Source organism: Chrysemys picta, chromosome 4 (assembly GCF_011386835.1).
Source record: "Chrysemys picta bellii isolate R12L10 chromosome 4, ASM1138683v2, whole genome shotgun sequence".
NCBI lineage: Eukaryota > Metazoa > Chordata > Testudines > Emydidae > Chrysemys > Chrysemys picta.
The window spans coordinates 44,455,507-44,478,778 of record NC_088794.1 but is presented as its reverse complement, the minus strand read 5'-3'; the positions used below and the strand labels follow the sequence as shown (position 1 = coordinate 44,478,778).

Below are 23,272 nucleotides of genomic sequence, written 5' to 3'. Positions count from 1 at the left end.
ACTTCTTTGGTAGTCATTTTCCTGTTTTCTTGTGCTGGGTCACCTCCTCTGCAATTGACTGAAACTGGGAAGCTCTCAGCTCTGGCTGCTGCTGAGTTAACAGAGACTTTCTAACTAGCTACTCCCGAGGATGTAAAAAGAAAAAAAAAAACAATTCAGCTTGTAAAGTCCTTTTACCAGTCAAGTTTGCTAATTGAACCCTTCTCTTAACAAAGGACCTTGTTAAAAAAACTTAACACCTCTGCCTTCAGGCAAGGAGAGATAAGATATGCATCTATCTACCTCCAGCTGGGCTTTCCAAGCAGCTAGAAGAAAAAAAAAATCTCACTGGCTTTTGGGTTTAAAATGATCCCACCGCGCTGCCACCATGTCAAGGCTGGATCCCCACTTTGAACTTTAGGGTACAAATGTAGGGGCCTGCATGAAAACTTCTAAGCTTAACTACCAGCTTAGCTCTGGTTCCGCTGCCACCATTTCAATTAGATTCCCACCCTGGGAAGCCTTGAAAAACCTTCACCAATTCCCTGGTGAATACAGATCCAAACCCCTTGGATCTTAAAACAAGGAGAAATTAACCTTTCCCCCTCCTTCCTTTCACCAACTCCTGGTGAACACAGATCCAATCCCCTTGGATCTAAAACAAGGAGAAATCAATCAGGTTCTTAAAAAGAAGGTTTTTAATTAAAGAAAAAGGTAAAAATCATCTCTGTAAAATCAGTATGGAAATTAACCTTACAGGGTAATCAAACTTAAAGAGCTCAGAGGACTCCCCTCTAGTCTTAGGTTCAAAGTACAGCAAACAAAGATAAACACTCTGGTAAAAGGTACATTTACAAGTTGAGAAAACAAAGGAAAACTAACACGCCTTGCCTGGCTATTTACTTACAAGTTTGAAATAGGAGAGACTTGTTTAGAAAGATGTGGAGAACCTGGATTGATGTCTGGTCCCTCTCAGTCCCGAGAACGAACACACTCCCAAACAAAGAACACAAACAAAAGCCTTCCCCCCCCAAGATTTGAAAGTATCTTGTCCCCTTATTGGTGCTTTAGGTCAGATGCCAGCCAGGTTACCTGAGCTTCTTAACCCTTTACAGGGAAAAGGATTTTGGAGTCTCTGGCCAGGAGGGATTTTATAGTACTGTACACAGGACAGCTATTACCCTTCCCTTTATAGTTATGACACCCTCATATCTCAATGTCTGTACTTAGACCCCTCAACCTTTTACCCCCAATCGGGGATATTGCAGATTATGTATTCCTTATGCCACCCGATCTTAAACCAAACTTTGCACCCTTGATAATCTGTATGTTATTCCCTGATAACCAGAAACTTCTATGCTTAAACTCTGTACCGTTTCCTTTTTTTAAACATCATCCTAATATATTTTAAAAATATCATTCTCAACAGTGTTAATATATTAGCCTAGAAAAAATGTAAACATCTGGGAAGAATCCAACCTACTCACATGCTCATTGACTCATTTGTGCATTCTCAAGGGATCAACGGGTTAGTGAACTTGTTGGCCTCACAGATTGGGCTCTTGAGCAAGCACTGGCTGAAGAATGCCTGATGCAGCTTTCCATGGCAGTTACAGAGAAAATACTTCTACACTGGGGTCATCCTTAGTGATTATGTAGTTCAGGAAACTTCAAGAAATTTTGCAGGGCAGATGCTCATTTAATGGACAAATTGAGATCTGGTTGTAAGTAGGCGAAACTCTGTTTACTTTTATAGAATTGAGGCTCACTTACACCTGTTCTGAATTTGGCCCTTCAACTGGACTGGACAAGCAGTACTCAAAAAGAGATTTGACATTTATATGGATAAGAACAGGAGTACTTGTGGCACCTTAGAGACTAACAAATTTATTAGAGCATAAGCTTTCATGGACTACAGCCCACTTCTTCAGATGCATAGTAGTCCACGAAAGCTTATGCTCTAATAAATTTGTTAGTCTCTAAGGTGCCACAAGTACTCCTGTTCTTTTTGCGGATACAGACTAACACGGCTGCTACTCTGAAACCTGTCAATATGGATAAGAACATCCAGATTTATAGTTAATGCTAACAAAAACAAATTGGAAAATATATAAAACCTCATTTTCAGAGTTTAAGCCAATCTCCATTAGGTATTAGGATGAGACCTACTTGGAAGGCTACTTATCCCACATCTGCAAGGTTTTTTGCACTTTTTTTGAAGCATCTGGTGCTGGCCATTGTTGGAGGCAGGATAGCAATTCCTATGTTCTGTAGGTTTTCCTTTATAGAAAAGAACTTTTTAACTCTATAGAGACACTCATATGATGTAATTTATTCTACCTGCATAAGGCTCAATTAGACTCTGTGCATCCCTGTATTATGTGCATGGAGAGGGTGGGGCATGAATTCAATTCCTCACAGTTCACTGGATCTGTATGATAAATGTGGATCTATGGCACCATCTCAACGCATGCCCATTGTGTGTGTCTGTGGTGTTTTCTGTGGAGCCACTGTGGAGAGTGGCTGTTCTCCCTGTTTCCTTCATGTGCAGCTCCTTTGTGCAGTTTATAGGCTTGTGTTAGAACACGGTAACTAACACCATACTAAACACACAGTGTAAACATTATTATTTTGTTTAACATAATTTCAGGCAGGGCTAACCATGATCAGAAGACACAATGGAAAGGTCTAGAGGAGGGGAAATTGTTAAGTTTTAAAATGTGTCAGCTAAAACTTTTTAAAATTAACAATTTTAAACAGGACTTTGCCCCTAGTCTAGACAGGACAAGTCCTGTTATTGAGAAACCTAGGCTTCTCCTATTAACATAAATAAATAAATTAAATATAAAATCTGTTCATTGAAGAGAAAATTGCTTTATAGATCTGCATCTCTAACAAAAACTATCAGAATGTAGCTTTTTAATTATGCTACGGTGAACCCATCTCTATCTATATGTTTGAGAGAAAATATTTATGTGGATGTGGAAAGCTGATTCCTTTAAGCAAATGTATTTTATTGAATGTGTATGTGTGTGTGTGTGTGTGTGTGTGTGTGTGTGTGTATATATGTATACACAGGCATTACATTAGTCTTTTCAACATGGCCCGTACAGTTGTGTGTATATATGTATACATATATACACACAACTGTACGGGCCATGTTGAAAAGACTAATGTAATGCCTGTGAAGCAAAGAATTAACTAAATAATGACAGACTGCTTTAAAGACAAGAAGTTGGTCCAATGAAAGATATTACCTCATCCTGTTTGTCTGCTTCAAAGACAAATATTTCTAATTTCCGGAAATAAGGATACCAAAGAGGCAAAACACATTAATTCAGTCTTTCAATAGAGTATTAGAAATTGCCTTGGTGAAAATAAGCATTCTGAATGGGTTATTTAAAATCAAACTTCCAGTAATCTGTTAGAAGGAAAAAGCATAATAATAATCAATAAATAAAAACTTCAATAACTGTTCCCAAGGGATTCCAGTGAAATGCAAGTCACATTTCTGCATTTCAGGTTAAGATACTCTCATTTCTGCAGATTGATCTTTAAATTCGTTATGGCTTTTAGCAAAGTGATCTTGGCTTTCGTGTTGGCACAAATTCAGATGAGTTTGGGTAGTGTCCTACATTTTCTTTTAGAACATTATATCAATTGCAAATAAGTTGTTCTGTTTTTCTGTAGATGAAATCCCTATAAACGCACAGTCAATAATTCCCGAGAGGATGGTGAACCTTCTTGTAAAAAAACACAAGAATTTCACCCCTGTGGCAGCCCTGAAAATCCTTAGCAAAGCTTTGAAATAGCCCTAGTGGTAGTCAGCAGTCCACTAATTTCTGTATCCCGTGAAATTATGATAATTCTTTTAGATTAGTTTTCGTACATGAAATTAATTCGGTGCGCATGTAGATTGCAAGTACTGGCGTGGTAAAATGTTAATATACCTCGTGTAAGCAAGAGGAATAAAACTTAAATATATTTGGACACTTTCATCAAAAACTGAAAAGTCGAAATTCTATATGTAAATATGGAGAAATCTCGGGGAAAGTATAAACCCAAGGTAATTTACAGTTAAACAATAACATCTACAGGATAGTTGTGCACTTATATAAAGCCATTTACTGCGTACTGCAGTTGAAGTCGGAAGCCTGAAAATAAAATAAAAAATCGAAGCCCCCCTCTAGACCTGTAACTGTCATTAAATTCTGAATCCAGGGAAAATTTTAGAGAGTTTAGAAAGACATGAATTCCTAGTCATCTGAGGAAACCTGAGGCTGATTTACAATCATCCAAAGTGTGCGGCTTATAAATGGGTGTATTACGCAACCATTATTACTAAAGTGAACGGGGGAAGTTTGGTAATGGAAAACCAAAAATGATGACAGAAAAAAAAATCAGCAATGCCTTTTTTAGGTGGCCTGTGAATTGTGCGCGTCTTGAAACGTGTTTTCACTATGATCAAGTATCTTTATGCTTTAGAACTAAAAATAACTAACAAAAACAGCGCATATTTTGCATTCATCTTGTTGCTTCAAACGCTATCAATCGGGACCTAAATATTTTTACTACAACAGGAGCTATCCCTGTAATTATGTTTTATGTACAGGTCAGATTATAGAAAGTTAGGCTCCTAAATGAATGGCCCGATTTTTAAAAGTGCTCCGCGCAGCTGCTCGCGTCCTGAAATACGATTTTAATTTCTTAAATGAGGAGTTGGGAGCAGAATTACCCATTTTAAAGTGTTGTTAGCCATATTCTGTAAAATGGTTATGTAATTTCACCAGTTTTTCAGAAATGGAAGGTCGTAGTAGAGTGTTAATGTAAAGTTTCATTATCAAATATCAACTAAACCTAAAATAAAAACGTCACACATTTGATGTTCAAGCACATGTAGACGGTAGTTTCCAACAATGAGAAACAATGAAAAAGGAATTGGTATATCTATATATGATTCATTTAAGTAAATGGAGAAATCATGATTATAGATGAGTGTATATATCGAATATGTATTGGATAATATTTCCGTGCAGGAATAGTCTCAGTTTTTCAGATCATTCTTGAAAGCTTTAATATTGTGGTCACATGGTGTGATGGCTTTGTGTAGAAGTAGGACTCAGCAACCCTTCTGTAGATTTTTCCCATCCATCTACTTGATGTCAGAGGCAGGGGGTCGCCTTCGGAATTTCGCGGGGTCCAAAGCTGTCTGGGTTAGGAGAGAAATATTTTGGCTTCTACCTTAGTAATTATGTCCATGGGTGATCAGTTCATATTATATGTCTACAGAGTATCATCTCTACAAACAAATTTGAATGCTTATGAAAGGCTGAAAAGGTTTTCAGTGTAAGTCTCCGGGGTGCAATAAAAAGGCTTTTTCTGCTTTAAAGCACTGAGAAGCAATCAGCCTGATGCAATTCTTTTCTCCCTCCCCAGCGCTCCCAGAGCGGGATTTCTCGGTAACCACCCTTCTGGCTCCCCCCCCCCCCCCCCCCCAGACTCCCCGTATCACCGTTACACAGGAACCAACTCCCGGATCCCTGCCAAACGCATACAGACAGAAAGGCAGCCAAATGGACCTCATGGTTTGTGCAAAGGTTCCCCTTCAGCAGATGAACAAGAGGGGAACAATTTGCTTGCATAACATTAGGGTTTACGCTTGAACCCCGGGTCCGCGATGAGCTACAGATTGGTATGCTCTGTTTCTTGTTAAGGAGTAACTCGATTCCCTCTCCTATGACTCAATGTTATTAACAGAATGTATTTGAAATCCGGTACTTGGATGGATACTCACGCGCCCACTTTGGAAAGCAGAGTAAAAGAAAAGCATAATACTTACCACCAGGAATATTCTCAATAGCACAATGGAAACTTAACTCAAATGAGAAGAAAATGCAATGTTTATTATGATGATGCAAACAGAAAGTGGTTTATTCCCATCTGTTGTTGTTGGCAGAACCTATTACTGCCCTTTATAAAGAGCTTTTCTGACATGAAGAAAAGACCCACCGAGAAAGTACACACCTTATTGATATTTTCCACAGGAAAAACTACTTGCTGTCCGGTCTTTTCCTTTGGATGTGTTTTTGTGTCAATGTGTGTGAGCAAAACAGCTTTACAAATATACAGTAAAGCCAACCATCCTGTAATGGAGCAGGTGTACAAACTCGAGACGCGTCTACAACGCCTCTACACAATGACTAAGAGACCCTTTAGGAGTGATTCATTTGACCCTATAGCTTGAGCCGGGTTGGCTCGGGCAGAGGTTTCTCCACTGCGGATGTAGCTCTTGCAGCTCTAAGTGCCCAGGAAAGGGAAGCAGCTGGGTAGCTGCCGGAACGTGGCCACTTCAACTCTGGACTAGGAAGGGGGGGGGAAGCCGCGGATGCGAGACACACTCCAAACACTTCCAGCTGCTCCAAGCAGCCTGTAAAAAGGAAGCTGCCAATATAATGGTATTTATGGCAATCAATAAAGACAGGGCTCGTAGCACGAAATGATTGAATCACACCGGCTACAACATCTGCTAGCAATCCTCCCCTCTGAGAGACGATGGTCGGGCCAGTCCCACTGTTTGTACACTTTCTGCGGACAATTTGCTGCGGAATACAGATGGGGTCTTACATTACTTCTCAATATCAGGTGCTACCGTTGGTAACATAGTAGTTCAGTATGCAATTTCCCCTGGGTTTATATTAAATAAACTACGAGTCTTAACTGTGTGTCACAGAAGACAGTGCAATTATTTTTATTTTTTTCCTGTAGGGGAATTCAAATTCATACGGTGAGCAGTAATTGCGTTCGATTCAGTGAATGTAAAATCTGTCCTCCAAAAAATGCATACCGAAGACCAGTTTAAATCAGTCCTGTTCAAAGGAGAAATAGAGAAGAGTAAATGGTCACAATTTAAGTATTAACTCTGAATAGAAGTCCCTGTAAGGAAGGAAAGTAGACTCCTATCCCTTCAGTCTTAACCATCTCTCTTCAGACCTGCTTTCCACAATCCACACCACTGCCTACCACACTAAGCTGCGCTAATCTTCAAATGACCCAAGAGACTAATGTTATTCTTGTTCTCAAAACCTATGAAAAGTGAATATAATAGCCAGAGAGAAAGACTTATTTTGCAAGTTTTTAGTTTACATTAACAATAAGAATGCGAGGTAGGCTATGTGGAAAGACTTCAGCATGGTCGATACTTGTAGAAGAGAGGGAAAACGGAAATGGTTCTTCTTGGTTGACAGAGGAAGGGGAGTCATTTTCATTCATTATAGACAAAAGGCCTGATCTAAAGCACATTGAAATCGGACTGAAGATTCATATTAGTTTCAATGGGCTTTGGGACTTTCCATGAATGTTTTGGTTTTAATTTTTAGTTATTTTAAATTCCTCGTTTCTCCCGATTTACCACATACATTTGGCCAAATGCAAATCCACACTAGATACCGGGAACTATGGGAAAATGCGTAACATGGCAATCCCCAGGCAGGAACCTGAAAATTTAGTCCCGTTGAAGTGAGGGGAACTACCCACATGACTAAAGGTTTGCAGAATCGTGCTTCATGGTACCAAAGGAAAAACTTTTCTAATATGCGTCGCATAACGGATTTGCTCCAGATACTATACTCTTAACGTGATATAATTAAACGTATTTAGTAACATAAGTGAAATAACTTCTGCACTCGTGTTTTAATTTGTTACGAAACAAAAAACTGTACTATTAGAAAATATATGTAATAAATACTAAATACAGTTTAACATGTATGCAATTACATTACTATAGCCATGCATTTGCATACTAAAAAAATAATGATAACCCGCCGTTGCCAAGGTCCTTTTTTCTGTCTGCAATGCGGTATTTCTTGCAGTAGATGTCGCTTCTAATAAGTAAATAACGTGTCCTTTGAATTTTTCATTAAAACGATATGGTACTTTTTGTGGGGGTAAGGGGGTGGACTGTACATTATTAATGACTCGAGACGATTTCCCTTAGTTGTCATTAATCGTCTGATGTGATCCGTCTTTTTTTCGTTCAATGACCTCAGGGCAAATAAACCTATCAGATGTAGCCAACTGACTAGCAAATTTTGTGAATGGAATACTCAGTGACTGGAAGATGACGTAATGGGAGACCGGTGGGTTTCGTGCCCGGTTGTGGATTGGCTACATTTTGCCAACAGACCTTGTGATTGGCTGGCCAGTGCCGGTCAAACGCCTACACACTTTCACCCTGGCGGTAGATATAAAAGGGGGATACTTAGGCATTGAACAGCATCACGATTTAGAAACATATATTGAGGAAACCTCCACCACGTTTTACTGTTTCTTAAGAAGCTTTGCATTTCAAGGTAAGCATGCTCTTTCTTTCTTTTTCTTTTCTTAAATCTAGAGTTTGGTGAGCTTACTTCAGTGCAGCAGAAGGTCTTTAACTGATGCCAAGTTACAGCTTGTGTTGCCTTTCTCTATTTTGATTTTTCTCTGTGCATTCAGAGAACGCATAATTTGTAATTAGCTAGATTTTGTATGGTCTTCTAAATTACACGTTACTGGATTCTTCAAAATAAAATAAAATTAAAATAAGAATAGATACGATAAAAGAAGGAATACACAATCCCGTTAGAATAATTGAAAGCAACCGATACTGCGTAGTATATTACATTTTGTATGAAAAAAACCCCCTAATCTCTTTACATTATTGGGCTGCATAGCTTGATTTCTTTTGTAATCATTTTGAGGTTTTTCACAAAATCTGTTTATAAAATGGTAAAAATTTAAAAAGTGACAACCTTCATTGTATGTTAGCTAGCAATATATGCTGCAGGTAGTAATAGGTGTTTTACTTTATGAGTGAAAAGGTGAAGTTAATCTAAAAGTATTTAAATAAAACTGTGAGTCATTGAGAGGAGTTCTTCAGGATATGATATTTTTAAATCTTTCTGCTCTCTTGACTTGAGTTCATCTGATTTATTTATCTTTGGTCATAATTTTGGGATTTTTTATTAAAATCAATTTAATGGACCTGTTTTTATAGTTTTATCTAATTTGTATTTGAGTTGGAAGATTAGTATGTAAACTGTACCAGGAAGTGAGCACTCTTTAGTACAATGTGCTGTTTTCTAAGCAAACATAATTCTGTTTAATTTTTAAATTAAACATTAGAGGGATTAACATGTATTAATATTCTGCAAAAATGAGAATACAGAAAAGTACTGGTCATCTTTTAAAAATAACAATAGCTTTAGCTTTCATGCTTTTTCATAAGATTTTCTATACCTGAAGTGCCATTTTGTCCAGTTCAGATCCGACACATTAAATGAAATTACGTGTAGTGCTTCAAACACGGGGGTGGGGTGGGGGGGAAGACACACGTTTCCCATCAGTTTATAGACAGATCTGCATTAACTTAAATCCCATTTTCGTTACATCTTGATAGTAATCCTAACTCTGAAAAAAACCTCAAAATATTACAATTTGGTCATATACAAAAATCTGAAAATTATTTGAGAAAACTAAAGCAAAAGACCAAAGCAAATTAACAACAACAACCTATTACCAAAAAGCAACAGAGGGTCCTGTGACACCTTTGAGACTAACAGTCTGTTAGTCTCAAAAGGTGCCACAGGACCCTCTGTTGCTTTTTACAGATTCAGACTAACACGGCTACCCCTCTGATACTTGAAACCTATTGCCAAGTGTGCCTAGAGAAAGACTGCATCTTTAGTAGATCTGTTAAGATTGAGGAGGTTGGAAAATGGCCATTGTTTGATGTGACTCTTTGTTGTAGAGAGGACATTATGGTTATGCTGAAGATTTCATCTTTCCTTGCTGTTTATGCCTTGGTTATGTGCCAGATGGATAGCTCCCAGGCAACCCCACTCAGGTAAGAAGCAGAGAGCTGTGGAAACTCATGAGTTTCGGAGCTCTGCATCTGAACAGAATGGAGACATTTAGTTTTCCTCGTGGCTGCAGATAGGACGTGGATTATAGTAAAGGAGAAAACGTAGATCTTCCAATATTACTTTTTTGTAACGCTCATATTTTAACATGCAATAGATTACTTATCTAGTGTGTGAGGGAATGAGTAGTCTTTGTCTTGAGTTCGGTATACATATGGACACTAGTGACAAAGACACGTTCAGCAATGTGGAATAGCGTATACAAGAACTCATCCACCTAAGGGCACACATGCAAGAGTCTCTGCAGCAGTTATCCTTGTATTCATTCTGTCTCGCTTGTCTCCACCTAGACCTGGCTTAGACTCTATAACGGATCGAGTGACACTCAGTGATTACGAAGCTCGGCGGTTATTAAATGCGTTGGTGAAAGAATTTGTTCAGATGACAGCGGAAGACCTGGAACAAGCGACTGAGGGGAATAGGTAAGGGCTACAGCCCCGGGGATATGCACAGATGCTGGGGTAGCAGGACCACTCTGTGTGTCCATTTCATTTCCTAGCAAGAGCCACCTCAGCAGACACTCGGGCAGGCTAAGATTTTCCTCTCCCATGGGACTGCGGATGACCTTGTACAATACTTTGGAAGGGATGGTACTACATAGATGTTTTCCCGTGTCAGTATCAGGTTGATGGTTTCCACCTAGTTAACCTGCTTTTATCTTTTTTTTACAACCGAGAGCAAATAAAAAAAAAACATTGGAGGGTGAGTTGAACTTCAAGGAGGGGGTTGTATTAAAATATGGCAGCAAGAGGTACGTTTTCCCGGTGGTAGTATTAAGGGCTGTTCGATCGCTCCTGGATTCTCTGTCGCGATAGTGCATGATGCTGTCGTGAGGCATGGAAAGCCATTGGCTGAAGCGGGGCATCCTATTAGTGCACGCAGCGCCACCCTCTCCCTCAGGGCCAAGGCATGCAAGTACATTTGCATTAACCTTAATGAATTCCTATTGCAAAGCATGTTGATGAATGAGAGACTGAACAGCATGTCTAGTACAGTGGAAGACAAACCTCCTATCCTTTGACTACCAGCATCCCAAAATCTAATCTATTTGCTTGATCAAGTAAACAATATTAATTTTGTTCATGATAAAACTCTGTTCTCCCTCTGATTTCAAGTGCGCCCCCTCTTGCATGAAATGAGTGTGAGGGGATTTTATCCTTTTCTTTTTGTCTCCTAATTATACTTATTTATCTAGGAATGTAATGCATGGATGTGCATGATTTATATTACTTTTTTGGCATGTTTTTTCCCCCTGCAGCCTGGATAGACCTATTTCCAAACGCTGCGCCAGTCTGAGTACTTGTGTGCTGGGCAAACTGTCTCAAGAATTGCACAAATTGCAAACTTACCCTCGTACTGACGTCGGGGCTGGAACTCCTGGCAAGAAAAGGAATGTGCTGAATGACCTGGAAAATGAACGCTATGCAAACTATGGGGAATCCCTGGGAAACAACTAAACATGCTTATTTTCACCCTTCTCCCCCCCCTTTTTTTTTAACTTGATGCATGTGGATCTAACCTTGATTGCTAACTTTGCTGTGTTATTTTGATTCTGTTTTCGACAGAGAATGTTTGAGATGGACTTAAAGTTAGGACGATAAAGAACACAACACACATACCAAGTTAGAAAAAAATATATACCAAATAAAATAAAAAAGAATGAACAGCACTGCCTTGAGACGTCAACTGATTTTCTTAGACATTTATTTTAAAAAAAATCTAAACAAAGCTTTTCATTTCTAGCTATTACATGTACAGATAAACTCTTCTTTCATGCCTGCTCATGCACTTGTTCAATAAACCTATTTTTCTATGAGGATTAGGACTGTTGTTTTAATTAATTGTGTTGGAATGCAAGATTTCTAGAAAAGTTTTACAAATTTCTTCAGAACTGGAGAAGAGCAGAACAATACAAAAGTTGTATAATAATTTAATTCCAGAATACCTGAACAATTTGACTATGTTCATATACACTGGGAGAACTCCTAGACCCTTTTAATGCTTTCTATATGTATGTGTGCATACATAATCAGTCACACTCACAATCTTAGCTAGTAAAACAATTTCTATGAACTTTTGAAATGGCTAAGCATCAAGAAATGCATGTATTAACTAGTGTGAAAACACTAGAAATGTAATCCAGGTTTAAAACTGTTCTCATTGAACTCATCCAGGTAAGAACTTTAATATTCCTTTTTCATTTTCCTTAAAATTATTTACATGAAGCTTCTTTACAGTGATGTATTACCATGATTAACTGGATTTTTTACATGTATATCAGTTTTAGAAATAACCTGTGAGGTAGACTTGTATATTAAAAGAATGAAAAGGGGGAGCTTTCATATCTGGGTAATTCATTTAAAATCTTGTTTTCTGTTAATTCTTTTACTTTAATACAACAGATTTAGTGCTACTTTTGTACCTCTAACTTTTTTCCCCCTCTGTACTACATATATCTCATAATATGGGAACTGTTCAGAAAACAATTGTCATGTTGCCAGGGATGTTTTCTATGGTACTGTCTCTAGGCCTGTCTATAGTCCTAACTCAAGCAACATTCCCATAGATTTCAGTAGGAGACTGGCTTGAACAAAGACTATAGAAGTATGTACTCTAAGGCCCCAGTCCAGCAATACACATAAGCATGTGCTTAATTCTAAGCAAGTGAGTAGTCCCATTGAAATCAGTAGGATTACTAAAATGCTTAATGCTTTGCTCAGTGAAGGCTTAAATAAAGAAGAAAGCTGTTTAAATAGTGCAATCAGATATATGGAAGAAGGAAAATGACTATGTGCAGTTCAACACTGAAAAATTATTTAAAAATCCCTAACAACTTCTTACTCTGTAGATTTAGTTCCTGGATGAAATCCTTGCCCCATTGAAGTCAATGACAAAATTTCCATTGACTTCAATGGGGCCAGGACTTCAGCCCTTTTGTGTGTTCTGACATAGCTGCTGATCTGAGTACCTAAAATAGGTTTTTTTGCTACTATACTCCATCAGCACTACAGAACCAACTCAGCTGAGGCTTAGCTAGATTCTTTTACTCCTTATGCATTATCAACAGTTGTCTGTTAAATTTCAATTATTTGCTGGTGGGAATGGAGTTGATCAAGTGTTATTGAGGGGATAATTTTGTCTAGGCACCCTTAACTATTGGTGATGTGCAAGAAAGAAAGAGCCCAGTCTGACTTTAACAACCTGAGCTGAGTCTGTAGCACCTGCTAGCTAGAAAAAGAAAAATATTTTTTAAACTCATAAACTGAGTGAATAATATGTAAATCCTTGAAACACAATAAATATGGAACTTCACAATCCCATTTTTAGAGAGATACTTTTCCAGGTAGAACCACACTCTGTTGAGATAAGCAAAGTATTTTTTACAGTCTCTCTATGTAAAATATATGTTTTTTATTTTGAAAAGCAGTGTAACAGCACAGAAAAGGGCATGTAACACAGCAACCTGTGTGACCCATCGTCTGGCAGACTTCCTGAGCAGGTCAGGAGGAGTGGGCAAGAGCAACTTTGTACCTACCAATGTGGGATCTAAAGCTTTTGGGAGGCGAAGAAGAAATGCTCAAATATAAACATCTGAATGACATCTGGAAAATGGTAAGCACACTGCAACATACGTAGAATCTATACTTCCTTTGGTAATGTTACCATTGCTAATATCTTAAGTAGAATTCTTGTTTGGATGAAAAATAGATTTTATGGTGTTTAGATTCTAGAAAAACAGTAATAGTTAATCCAAATGTGTTACAAATCCAGTTTTACATTTAAATAGAACATCTACTGTAAGTTTTTTTTTTCAAAGTAAAGTGAAAAGTTTAAATAATCAGTTGTAATGAATGTTAGATCACCTTGTAAAACAAAGCTGGTTGGTTCAAGTAATAGTTTCAATCAGTGGATATTCTTGCATTATACCACAAGTAATATTTCAGTATCAATATTTTGGTAATTTTGGATTTCTTTCTTTCAGATTGCCATGAAACTGAAATGTTAACTCCCTTTTGTTTCTAATGAAAGCAACTCTTCTCCATAAATCAAGAAGGCCAAACAGAAGACTCATTTTTTGCATCCTTCTAATATTTAAAAATGTTTTGTTAAAAACAAATGAAAGCACTTCTGTTATGTATAGTACAAAACAATCTAATTATTCAAGTTAAATTATTGTATATTCTTTTTATATGCAATTCTATTTCAAATAAAATGTGAGAGCATCTATTATTTATTTATCTTCTAGCATATATGTGAAATGTGACCCATGCTATTTATCTGGGCAATACTGCCAAATCTCGGGGATTACACTAAATTGCTGCCTGTCAAGGCATATCTGTAAAATATGGTGTGCTGTGCCTTGATGTAAAACATTTAACTAACATGATTGTACAGTATGTTTAAAAACACTCCAATATTGTATCATTTGTGAATTTAAGCAAGATTAAAAAAAGTATTTTAGATACATTTGGATTGAGAAACTGATTTTTCATTTAAACAATTTTGTTAGTTTATTGCATAGTTTAAAAAAAAAAAAAACATCTGGCATTAGCCAAATGTGGATATCAGATTAGAAGGATCATTGGCCTTCTCCTGTCTTATCTAATTACAGGCCTGTAAGAGGTCTGCACTCACCCCTGCAGTGCCCCCTACTGGTTACTCCGGGGAATCAGCTCACCAGCCTCTCAAGCGCCCTCTGCAGGCCGGTGATCTGCCATGTCCTCTGCTGGCGCCCATGTCCCTCCCAGGACCCGGTGCCCCTATTACTGGGATGCTGCCCCCTGGCAGTACCCCACAGATCTGGGTCTCCCCTTCCTGGGGAACCCTCACCCACTATCACCACCTTGCCTCAGCACTAGGCCACTGCCAGTCACCCAGCTCCTCAGCCTTTCCCTAGCCCTGCTCCACTACAGGTACCCTGTGTCTAGCTCCCCTGCAGCCAGGCCCTTCTCACTCTGGAGACAGAGAGAGACTCTGGCCTGAGTTCCTGGCTCCCAGCCTTTATAGGGCCTGCTGAGGCTGTTTGGGGCGTGGCCCCAGCTGCAGCCACTTCCCTTAATCAGCTCAGCCTTCACATAGCCCAGGGAGCAGGCAATCTCAGGCCCTTCCAGGCCAGAGCAGGTGTCCACCCTGCTACAGGCCCTAGAGTGGTTCTTGAGAACTAAAGTTTGAATGTTCAGAATAGAGAAAACATTTTCCCTTTTACAAACTCATGAACCAGTAGCTCAAAAATAATTACAAAATGACTAAACAGAATAACCCCCCACAGGTCCTGGTAGTAACTAACGTCATAATGCATAGAGCGAGACAACAGTTTTGTATAGCCTCTTTCATACTGGTTTACATAGTTAAACAGTAGGGAGATAGACAAAGGAGAAAAGATATTTATTTAGCTGAGATTTAAATGAGAGAGCGAATAAATGAGAGAAAGGGATTCAGGATAGCAATTACAGACTGAAGGAACTGCAAAGAAGCAGTTTCTTTGATTAACCAGTGTCTGAGACTGTGTCTATTCAGGGGCCAGGGTTAGAGGAGCTGAAGAACAGAGAGTAGAGTAAAGGGAAATTGGAGAAAATCCATTGGTGGTTTTAAAACCAAGGAGGATACCTTTCAACCAACGCAGGTCCTTTCTCCTACAGAAGGAAATTGCTGACTTTTCAATATACTGGCTGGGCTAGATACTCTGGGTATATCTACACTGAACACTTGTTATAGCAGTGTGTACAGTAGATACATGGCTAGCCCTCCTAGGATCAGTATAAATAGCAGTGTAGGTGGTGAGGCACTGCTTAGGCAAGTAAAGAGACATATGAAGCTTGTGGGTATGTATCCTACACAACTTTTCACTTGCCCAAGCAGTGCCCCCCATATATACACTGCTATTTTTAGCAGTGTAGTGTCCCACTGTCTCCCTGCTGCTTGAGCCTTTCCCCACTGCAGGAAAAATCTCTGACAATGGGGAAAGGCTCTGCCAGTTTTCTGCAGCTGGAGCCTTTCCCTGCTTCAGGAAAAGACTTCAGCAGCAGTGAAAGGCTTTCGCAGATGGGAGGCAGCAGGGAGAGCCTTTCCCCACTGTCTTCCCCCTGCAAGAGTCTTTCCTTGCTGCAGTGAAAGGCTTTGGCAGCAGGGAGCTACTGAACCCTTTCTCCTCTGCCATTGCTTTTCACTGATGTGTGGACAGCTTTTTCACTGTGGCACATCGCGTACAGATGTGGTCTCCTCATCTCAAAAAAAATATACTGGCACTAGAAAAGGTTCAGAAAAGGGCAACTAAAATGATTAAGGGTTTGGAGCGGGTCCCATATGAGGAGAGATTAAAGAGGCTAGGACTCTTCAGCTTGGAAAAGAGGAGACTAAGGGGGGATATGATAGAGGTATATAAAATCATGAGTGATGTGGAGAAAGTGGATAAGGAAAAGTTATTTACTTATTCCCATAACACAAGAACTAGGGGTCATCAAATGAAATTAATAGGCAGCAGGTTTAAAACAAATAAAAGGAAGTTCTTCTTTATGCAGCGCACAGTCAACTTGTGGAACTCCTTACCTGAGGAGGTTGTGAAGGCTAGGACTATAACAGAGTTTAAAAGAGAACTGGATAAATTCATGGTGGTTAAGTCCATTAATGGCTATTAGCCAGGACAGGTAAGGAATGGTGTCCCTAGCCTCTGTCTGTCAGAGGGTGAAGATGGATGGCAGGAGAGAGATCACTTGATCACACAGCTACACATACCCTATACATTGCAACCACCACTGGTGTGCAGTGTAGACATAACCTCTAAGTCTGTTTTGTTCTGCACTGCACCGCCAGTGGTATCTGACCCTAAAGTCAGCTTCACCAATCCAGGGAGGATCATTCCACTGAAATGATGATCATCTCATGGTGAGGAGCAGTCATTAGGGCTCTTGCACCACTGTGGCAAGTGTAGGGAAAAAGGGGCATGATTGGCGGAAAGGCTATGTGGTGGGGACACTCCTATATCATGCCAATCCTTGGCTACGTTTATGGCTCTTTTGGGTAAATTAGAGCAGCCTTAAGATTGCATGATTCCCACACAACCCTCCGGTGGGATTTAAGTGGTATGGAGGGCTGTGGCGAATTTCATACTACATATTATGTTTCAAATTAACTTGAATATAAATATTTTTTTCTCTACATGCAGTGCTTGATACTTTTTTCTTAGCTAAACACAAACTGCATTTATTACCACAATAATCTAGAGTTCTGCAATGTCTAGAATTCAGGTGTATATAGTTTCTAAGAAGATTAACCTATATTACTTTACAGTGATATCTTTGGTCCTGTTACTTCAACAACACAGAGGAACACATCTGTCATTATGTACTCAGTAATAGCTCATATATAGCTTTGAACATTAGAATACTTTTTATTGAGATATAACATGGTCTAAAAACACGAGGATTGTAACTTACTGCTTTAGAAAAGTGACATGTGCATTAAATTTGGACAACTGCTGGAGTTAGGTGGAAAGGTGAAGTTTGTTAATAAGACATTAATGTGAAAACACTAATCTCTTAAAGAGATGTGGGCTCAGATTAGTGGTAAGAAAAGTCATTTTAGTGTGTACTTTAATTTTTTCCATAAGTTTACCAAAGAAACTAGAATAGAAAAGAAATTAGTCTTGTTTTTGTTTTCTTTTTTAGATTCAAATAAACAAGATTTATTTCACAGCAACAGATAGTGAAAATACTTTGCATATGTACAGTCTTGTTTCAAGAAAGAATGTACTTATTTAAATGACCAGTGGAGAAATATCACTAATAGCAAATTCAGTGTTTATCTTTCTCATGGGAATCTGTTGCTTGAGCTTTTCCACTGTTTCAAATTCTCAGAGGCAGGCAAGACGTTGCGCTCCTTTTTTTTCTAGTGCAGTATTCCTGCCAATGCCCTTTACAGGCAGGCCTGGTTAACTGCACTTACATCGATCTGCAGTCTTCTGCTTCTATATGGCGAGGCAGGTGTTTTCTCAGTAGCTATCTGAGAGCTCTTTTCCTCAGATACTTTTGGCAAATTCTTCATCTCCTTCCCATTTTAGCCTTCCCCTGGAAGAGACAGAGTGTTCAGTAGAAGACTTTGATGAAGTCTGGGGACTCCTCTAGCTCAGCAGTAAATCCTCAGCCACTTCAATGCTTCAGCTGTTGATCAGGGCTCAGCCATCAGCATCAAAAGGCACAAGTTCCTGCATTCAGCTCCCCATGCTGGCAGTGCCCCTGCCTCAGTCATTTTTCTTTACCCTTGGTTCTGTTCTTTCTTGTCCGCCTGCTGCAGCACCAAACCAGCAAGCCTCAGATTAGTCAGTGTGGGAAGAAGCGTGGGTTGTGTGGGACTGATTCTTCAAGCTACTGCATTGAATGGTTCTTACTGCCCACAATGTTTCAAGGAAGGGCTTAACACCAGTCTCCTTTTCCTACCTCAGTCCCTGCAAGATTTCTTTTCCAGAGATCCCCTACAGACTCCCTTTCCAGAGACAGATCCTTTCAAGCTGCAAGTGATCCACCACCTGAATAGCTTGTTTGAATCAGAAGATGATCATCTCAAGCACGCCTTCCCTCCTTCCTAAATGCTTTAAGATTCCTGCTCCATTCAGTCAATCTCTACTCATTTCACATTGTTTTCAGCCAATTGTCCACAAATCTAAACCATGCTCTTAGTCATGGTTTCTCCTTGCCTCCTTAGGCTTGGTCTACACTACCCCCCTAATTCGAACTAAGGTACGCAACTTCAGCTACGTGAATAACGTAGCTGAAGTCGAAGTACCTTAGTTCGAACTTACCTTGGTCCACACTCGGCAGGCAGGCTCCCCCGTCGACTCCGCGGTACTCCTCTCGCCGAGCTGGAGTACCGCAGTCGACGGCAAGCACTTCCGGGTTCGACTTATCGCGTCCAGACTAGACGCGATAAGTCGAACCCAGAAGTTCGATTTCCAGCCGTCGAACTAGCGGGTAAGTGTAGCCAAGGCCCTAGATAGCTTCTATTTCCCCTTTCATCCTAGTCTAAGCACCAAGGATAGGACACTACTTCTCCCTTTCAGGACTCTCAATGCCAGCGCCATAAACCCCATCCCCAAAGAACCAAACTGAGGATTCTCTTTGCTGTAACAGGCATCTGCTCCAGTCCTCAGCTGATGAAAGGGAATTTTCTTCCTGCTCTGAGTACTCTGAATCACAGAATGCATTGAAATTTAGTTTGAATTGATCTATTCCAATATGAAGATAGTCAAATCAACCAATCAATATCTCACTACCCAGGATGCCCTCAAGATGAGGTGTAGGAAAAAGCAGAACTGTTTTCACATGTCAGAATCTCATAAGTCTACTATTTTGAGTGATCCAACCATGACAAGTAGAGTTCCATCAATAAACATCTCTACGAAACTGTACCAAGTCACATCTAATATTGCCACCAGGTTTTTTTTCTGTCTTGACCATTGACTTGTCTTAGTCAGGATCATTCTCAAGCAAAAAGATTTTTCTTCCAGCTAATGAGTAGATTCTCCAAAGAACTTTGTGGACCACAGGATTAAATTTTTTTTGAAAGAGGCTTTGAATCGTCTTCCATTCGTTCATATGCTGCATATGCTTCATATAGCACATATATGGTATCCACTGAAATAGCACTGTCCATTGTCTGCTCCTTTTTGTGGTCTCAGAAAAAAGTTCCCAAAGAAATAATAAGAGGCTGACTGAAGGAAGCTGTATTCTATTTAGATTATGTTAAGGTTTCTCTGTGATTTCTCCCTTCTGTCACAGCACCAGATTGTCCACCATATCTGTTCTCTGCAATACCCTGGCTCAAATACGTAGCTCCAGGCTCTCCATACATACAATATTTCCAGAGGCAGTCTGGCTCAGGCACATTTTGACAGGGTGAAACTCTAGTGACAAGTTCCTAGTAAAAGCCTTTAAGGATTAACCCAAATAAAGATATGCCCAGCCATCCATTACTGAGAAGCATTCAAGGGAGCTTCATGTAATCTTACTGCAATCATAAATTCCAGCCATACTAAAACTACCAATCGTTCTGTCCCTTTCAATCCACAAGGGTTAGAAAATTCTTCCTCATTATCAGCCAGAGGCTGCCAGAGCCAGACAGGAATTCTACACAAGAATGTGGAAGTCCTGCTAGCTTAGTCCCACCTTCTTCTAGAAGAAAGAGTCAAGAATTTCTTCTCAGCCTGTGGTGGTACCCTTTCTAATAGATAAGCTCTCAAATTTCTCAGGCCTGGATTACCCACAGACTTTCAAAAGACTCTTCCTGTCCTTTAGGAATGGGTGAAAAGACAAGGCTGTGTAGCAAATCTCTTCCTAGGAATAATAGTTCTTCTTCGAGTGATTGTTCATGTCCATTCCAAGCAGGTGTGTGCACGCCGCGTGCACGCCAGCCAGCAGATTTTACTATAGCAGCGTCCGTAGGGTCGGCTTCGGCACCCCCTGGAGTGGCGCCTTCATGGCGCTGTATATAGGGGCCAGCCGACCCCCCACCCCCTCAGTTCCTTCTTACCGCCGGTGACAGCTAGCTGGAATTTCGCTTGCTCTTCAGCAATCGTGGCAGTGTTCCGTCATTGTTGTAAATAGTTAGTTTGTTGTTTAGTGTTAACTTAGTTAGATATTAGTTGGGGGGTTTTCCCCAAGTTTTCGTCGCCCCGCTGGGGCATGCCCAGGTCCCCAGGGTTCAAACTCTGCCAGGACTGTGGGAAATTCATGCCAAAGAGTGACCCGCACTCTTCGTGCTTAAGGTGCCTAGGGGAGAGCCACCAAAGAGATAGGTGCAGTATCTGCAGGGCTTTTTGCCCCAGGACTCTCAAAGATACAGAGCAGAGACTTAAAGTCCTCCTAATGGAGGTGGCCCTGTGGCCGCAATCAGATCTCAGGCCTACCGAGCCGGCACCCAGCACTTCATCTTCGGTGCACAGTGCCTTGATGAGACACCATTCCCCATCGCCTGTGCTGGTTAAAAGGAACAGGCCTGTGAGGGAACACTCTCCCCACCGGGACTCTAAAGGGCCGGCGCCGTCCACGAGTGCTACAGGACAATCCGCGCCGCAGACCCATTCCGCCATCCCGTTGACTCCCGCCCCGGAGAGGGTACGGTCGAGTCCGGAAAAGCCTAGATCCCTGGATATGATGGAGTAAGTGCTCCTCCCATCGACACCAGAGGCGTTCGAGGCCGCCTCAGACCTCTTGAGCCTCCCGGTGCCGGCGTCACCGCACCGGTGCAGAAAACCTCCGGCTACCGCTCGGCCCCATTGTCAATCTAGGGGCAAACCGGCAATGCTCTCGCCGCGCTCCCCGCGCCGCGCCACTCTAGTGGCACTGGTGCAGATGGCACTCTCTCCGGTGACAATGGGTACCACGCCTCCTACGTCCTCCTACTCAGAGACTTCGGACTCGGAGGTGGACTCATACCGCTCTAACAGATCGAGGAGTAGGCGATCGTCCTCGCGCACGAGCACCCAACTGTACCTACCGCAGTGGCAGCAGCAGTGGCAACCGCCCCCCCAGTGGCCGTTCTGGACGCCGTGGGCCTACCACCAGTCAGTGGGTCAGGCGTACGGACCCCGCTCATGAGCCGCATCTGTCTCTTCGACGTCGGCAGTACCGCCGCTAATGCCACCACCACTGGCACCGCCGTCTGACAGGAGTGTGCCACAAAGGGACACGGCACCACCTAGCCAAACAACGGCACTGACGGGGACTTTGCTCCCAACACTGCAGGCACCGTCCAGCATGCCTCGTTGCTCGGTGTCGACCCCGATACCGGCTGCGGTGCCGCATCCTGAGCCCGCACCGGCCGCACAGCCTGAGTACCATGTGCCGCAGGCCCTCATAGAGGGAGAGGGGGTAGATGAAGGCCCTCTTCAGGGGATCTCTTCCTCCTCATCTCCGGATGAGGCAGTAGTGGGAACTTCAGCGGCACCGGCCCTAGAGGACAATAGGATCCTCCAACAGCTGTTTACTCGAGCAGCCCAAAGCCTCTCGATCCAGACTGAGGAGATCGAGGTGGATACAGATCCGGTGATTGATATCCTGACCCTGTCAGGCCCATCCAGGGTAGCCCTACCTCTCATAAAGACCATTACGGACACAACCCGCACCTTGTGGCAAACTCCAGCCTCATTGGCCCCTACGGCCAAAAGGACTGAGAGGCGATATTTTGTTCCAACTAAGGGCTATGAACATTTTTATACACACCCTCCCCCGGACTTCCTAGTGGTAGATGAGGCCAACCAGAGGGAATGCCAAGGGTTTCAGGGAGCTACCCCTAAAAATAGAGAGGCCAAAAAGTTGGACCTGTTCGGGCGCAAGGTATATTCAACAGGGGGCCTGCAGTTGTGCATTGCCAATCAGCAAGCCATAGTGAGCCAGTATGGACACAACACGTGCTCGGCTCTAGGTTCACGGACCTCCTTCCACAGGAGTCGCGAACCGAGTTTTCAGCCCTGGTTGAAGAGGGGGAGATTGATTACCCGGGCTTCCCTCCAGGCGGCCTTGGACGCGGCCGATTCAGCCTCACGCACGTTGGCGACTGGTCTGGTCATGAGGCGTGGAGCCTGGCTTCAAGTTTCCGGCCTCCCTCATGAGGTCCAACAAATGATCCAGGACCTCCCCTTCGAAGGGCCCACGCTCTTCTCGGAGAAGACTGATAAGAGGCTTCATAGCCTAAAAGATTCACGGACCACCCTCCGTTCATTAGGCCTACACACCCCGGTCATCCAGTGTAGGCAGTTCAGGCCACTGCAGGCTCCACGGCCGTACCAGCCTCAAAATCAAGGGGATGCCTTGCGCAGAAGGGCAAGGATGGGCAGGAAGAGGCAACAACAGCAGCCCTTCGGCCAGTCATCTGCCCAACCAAGGCCTACACAGGGGCCTAGACCACCATTTTGATGGCTTGGTCGAGGATGACCTCCCAGTGAGAACCCTGGATCCGTGCAACCTTATCTTCTCGTCACGTCTGTCCCCCTTCTATCGTGCGTGGGCCCGGATCACATCGGACGCTTAGGTGCTTTGCACGGTAGAGAGGGGATAGTCTATCCAGTTCTCCACCCTCCCGTCCCACCAGCCCACCTCCCCGTCCCTCTTCAGGGACCCCTCTCACAAGCAACTTCTACTTCAAGAAGTTCAGTCCCTCCTCGCATCAGGGGCAGTAGAGGAGGTTCCTCAGGAGCTACGGGGCAAGGGCTTCTATTCTCGCTATTTCCTAATACCAAAAGCGAAAGGGGGCCTCAGACCTATTCTGGACTTGCCTCGTCTCAACAAGTTTGTGAAGAAGCTCAAGTTCCGCATGGTCTCCCTGTCCTCCATCATTCCTTCCATGGA

The 23,272-nt window shown here is 41.8% G+C and overlaps 1 protein-coding gene across 3 annotated transcripts; it reads left to right on the top strand.

Moving 5' to 3' along the window:
* The first annotated feature begins 8,191 nt into the window (after window positions 1-8,191).
* Window positions 8,192-14,402, top strand: CALCB (calcitonin related polypeptide beta). 3 transcript variants are annotated; one of them, XM_024102768.3, is made up of 5 exons: window positions 8,192-8,327; window positions 9,764-9,859; window positions 10,226-10,357; window positions 13,363-13,547; window positions 13,918-14,402. In XM_024102768.3, exons 2-4 carry the CDS (start codon window positions 9,774-9,776, stop codon window positions 13,520-13,522), a joined length of 378 nt encoding a protein of 125 aa, XP_023958536.1. In that variant the 5' UTR covers window positions 8,192-8,327; window positions 9,764-9,773; the 3' UTR covers window positions 13,523-13,547; window positions 13,918-14,402. The 3 variants fall into 3 exon arrangements, with proteins under 3 accessions (XP_023958536.1, XP_023958535.1, XP_005303361.1); XM_024102767.3 differs by having other exon boundaries at window positions 13,360-13,547; XM_005303304.4 differs by lacking the exons at window positions 13,363-13,547; window positions 13,918-14,402 and adding an exon at window positions 11,194-11,752.
* The last annotated feature ends 8,870 nt before the right edge of the window (window positions 14,403-23,272 follow it).